General features: G+C 39.7%; 1 protein-coding gene across 1 annotated transcript; it reads right to left on the bottom strand.

The window, feature by feature from the left end:
* Positions 1–1,031: 1,031 nt before the first annotated feature.
* Positions 1,032–3,052, bottom strand: LOC112201868 (probable disease resistance protein At4g27220). Its single transcript, XM_040519366.1, has 2 exons — positions 1,185–3,052; positions 1,032–1,119 (listed from the first exon to the last, which is right to left on the bottom strand). The coding sequence occupies exons 1-2, from the start codon at positions 3,050–3,052 to the stop codon at positions 1,032–1,034; spliced, it is 1,956 nt and encodes a 651-aa protein (XP_040375300.1).
* Between the last annotated feature and the right edge of the window lie 339 nt (positions 3,053–3,391).

Below are 3,391 nucleotides of genomic sequence, written 5' to 3'. Positions count from 1 at the left end.
ATGACAGAGTTAGGAGGAAGAAGAAGATGAAGAGAGCTTGAAGAAGAAGAAGAAATTTAGTGAAAGGACGAAAATACCCCTCAAAGTTTGACAGTTGACTAACTCCGTAACGGCCAACAGTGTTCTAGGTACTAAAGTTGGGTCGGGGTCCGAACTTCAGGTACCAAAGTGATAGTTTTGAAAATTTGGGTATAAAAATTCAGAGTCGGCCATAAGCTGGGTACTGTTTGTATTTTTTTCCCAATAATATATGGAAACACACAACAATCATGATATCAGAGACAATAAAAATATAGAAGAAAAGACAAATTAAGTAAATCTATGACACACAGATATACCTGTCAAGCAGCCATCTGTACAGTTGTTGATCATTGAGTTTGACAAGGTTTTTGCTGCGAAAGTAGTCAGAAGCAGAGGTTGAAAATGAAAACTGGTTCCCGTTCCCGATGTAGTGGAAGGAAGAGGAAGAGGCTGAAAATGAAAAGTGGGGGCAATCCCCCACAATCAAGTGTTCCAATGAAGGACACTCAATATCAACAGTAGCACTTGCACCATACAACATAGGAAGTTCCATTAAAACCAAGTTCTTCAATTTTGGAAGAACCGTCTTCTCCTTGTTCACTGTTTCGATCACTCTTTCCAGCAAAGAGCACCGCTCTACAAAAAGGTCTTCTAATTGAACAAGACACTTGGCCACATCAGATGCGAACAGACTTTGCAGCAACTTGCAACGGTAAATGATCAAACTTTTAAGACTTTGGAACATTGCATGTGGGGGAGGACCATTACATATGCTTCTTAGTGCAGCTAGATCAAACAAATTCACCTCTTTCAGTTTTGATTGTTTTGGCTCAAACTCTTCGCATCCAAACACATACTCCAATTCACGCATACGGTTTAAATATAATTTCTCCAGATTTGGTAGTCTCTGTACCAATTTTGATACATTCTTTAAAATACTACTAAAAAATATATGCATTACCTTGAGATTCGAGAGAGACCCAGGTGGTAACTCACCTACACACAACTCCTCAAGGTGGATCAGAGATATCAGATGCAACTCTTCCAAATTCCCAAACACTGGTCCTTTTTGAACTCGTCTTGTTGTGTTCATCAACTCTGTCAAGTACACATAGGAATCAAGAAAATAACCACATACTCTGAGATGCTTGAGTTTATGTAACCTCCCATGGTCATATTCCATAAGAATGTCACTCATCCCTTTGCAGCAATGATACTCTAGCTTCTCTGTTTTCTTTGTCACCGCGTTGATAAACCAATCAGGCAAGGTACTTATGGTTGGTCCTTCAAGACGCAAGGATCTTGAATTATGATCTTCTCGGTTGTATAAATCTCGTATGCATCCGCCAATACGTATATTAAAGTAAACCCAATTCTGTTCGGCCTCTACATTTTGAGGGATGTATTTTGCATCAGATATGCAAACCTGCAAAACTTTCAAATTTGATAAACCAGCCAACTCATCAAACCCAATATTGGTTTCTCCTCCTTGTCCCTCAACTTTACACCCCCAGTCCTTAAATCCACACCACATCATGTATAATTCTTCTAATTTATGCAACTTTGATATCACTTGAGATGGAATTGTGACTAAAGCTCTAATCCAAGCGCCACTGAATTCCAAAATCCTTAGATTGGTCAAATTTCCTATTTCTCTCGACAATTCCCCCCCAGGATAGTTCCTCATACTAAGAATTTCAAGCTTCTTCAGTTTTCCCAATACAGAAATGTCAATCAATTCGTCGCAAAAATCTAAATACAAAGCTTGGAGGTTGATAAGGAGACTGAAAGATTGGGGTAGAGAGGAAATAATAGTTTTGCTAAGATCCAAGAGCCTTAATTCATTGGGACTTGGGAAAAAGGTCTCTGGGATCTCATTTAAATCAGTATTGTCTTGTAGTAATAAAATCTGAAGTTTTGGACCTACCAACTCTTCGGGTAGGCGGCGAATTTTATTCTCCATTAGTGAGATTGCAGAGTAGCCTTCATGTGATCGACATGACCAATGATTTAAACCACATCCAGCTTTCACCAAAAACCCATGCCCATCTTCACATTTTGCGATTCTCATGGCTGTATCCCGGACGACATCATGCATCTTTACACATTCACCACTGTGTCCACTGAATTCACCCTCTAACAGCAAGCTAGAATCTTTCAGGTGCTTGATCACTGAATGTGCGATTCCTCTGGCTTCATACATTGTGTCGGTATCTCGAAACAATCCTTTCCCAATTGAATACTGGAACAAGTCTTCTATTGGGATGTCGTAGTCTTCTGGAAATAGGCAACACAGCAAGAAGCATGACTTGTAGTCCTCATCTTTCAAGTAATCATAGCTTAATTTTATACATTTGAAAGCATCTTCTTCATGGTCAGGGTTGGCAATTTGCGACTTCTCTAATTGTTGAGCTGCTTTTTGCCATTCCTCCATATCTTTATCTCCAAGTGCCCTTGCAACTGCTATCAATGCAATGGGTAGACCCCTACATTCTCTTGCTACCTTCCTCGCTACATTATCAAAGTTGGGGAATTCAAAAGATCTTTTTGTTTTCTTCACAAACAAGCTCCAAGAATCCTGTTCTGATAATATATCGAGACGAATGCTTTTTTGGCTCATGGAATTACAAACATGCAATCTCCTAGAGGTGAGCAGGAGTTTGGAATTCTGTTTTTTGAGCCTGTCGGGGCTAGGAATTCCTATTGTTGACAAATCTATAAACTCCCAAATGTCGTCCAAGATTATGAGGATGTTGTTTTTCCTCATTATCTCTTTATACAATCTAGAGGCTCTTCCACTTTCTGGTAACTCGAAGCCGGGGGCCAGTAGCTCCACCAATAATGTGCGTTGAATTCTTTCGAAGTTGGGGCTTTGGGATACAACAGCCATAATCACATGGTTAAAAGTCCCATTTTTGCAGGATTCTGCAGCGACATGTTTCACCATGGTTGTCTTGCCGACGCCTCCCATGCCGTAGACACCAATGACAGTGACCTTGTCATCTTTTAGCTCCTTCATAACCTTATCCATGGCTTTTCTTGTTGCTTTAAATAATCCAAAATCTCCGTTAGACATTGTAAACTCAATGTCAATAGGTTGTACTTTACTGTACACAAAATCCACAATTTTGTCCACTAGTTCTCTCTCAGTCCTACAAGGAAGGAAGAATCAAAGGGCAAATAATCAATTAATAATATAAATCGAAAAGCTATTCTTGATAATTGAAGTAGATAGTCTCATCATGATGCTTACTTATAATCCTGCGTATTCCAGCCAGAGAAATCGGCCACTTTGTTTAAAGCATCTCTCCATTGCTTCACCTTCTCCGATGTGCATCGTCCAGAGGTTCCATGTTTAGAGAAAGCTTCT

Source organism: Rosa chinensis, chromosome 1, assembly GCF_002994745.2.
Source record: "Rosa chinensis cultivar Old Blush chromosome 1, RchiOBHm-V2, whole genome shotgun sequence".
In the NCBI taxonomy this organism is placed as follows: Eukaryota; Viridiplantae; Streptophyta; class Magnoliopsida; order Rosales; family Rosaceae; genus Rosa; species Rosa chinensis.
This window is presented reverse-complemented; position numbering and strand designations above follow the sequence as displayed.

Excerpts from the sequence above, each read along its gene's own strand:
- LOC112201868 (XM_040519366.1), bottom strand. The coding sequence starts at position 3,052 with ATGGATAAGGTTATGAAGGAGCTAAAAGATGACAAGGTCACTGTCATT. Across the intron at positions 1,120-1,184 it reads ATGGAATATGACCATGGGAG|AGTTGATGAACACAACAAGA; the intron begins GTTACATAAACT and ends TGTACTTGACAG.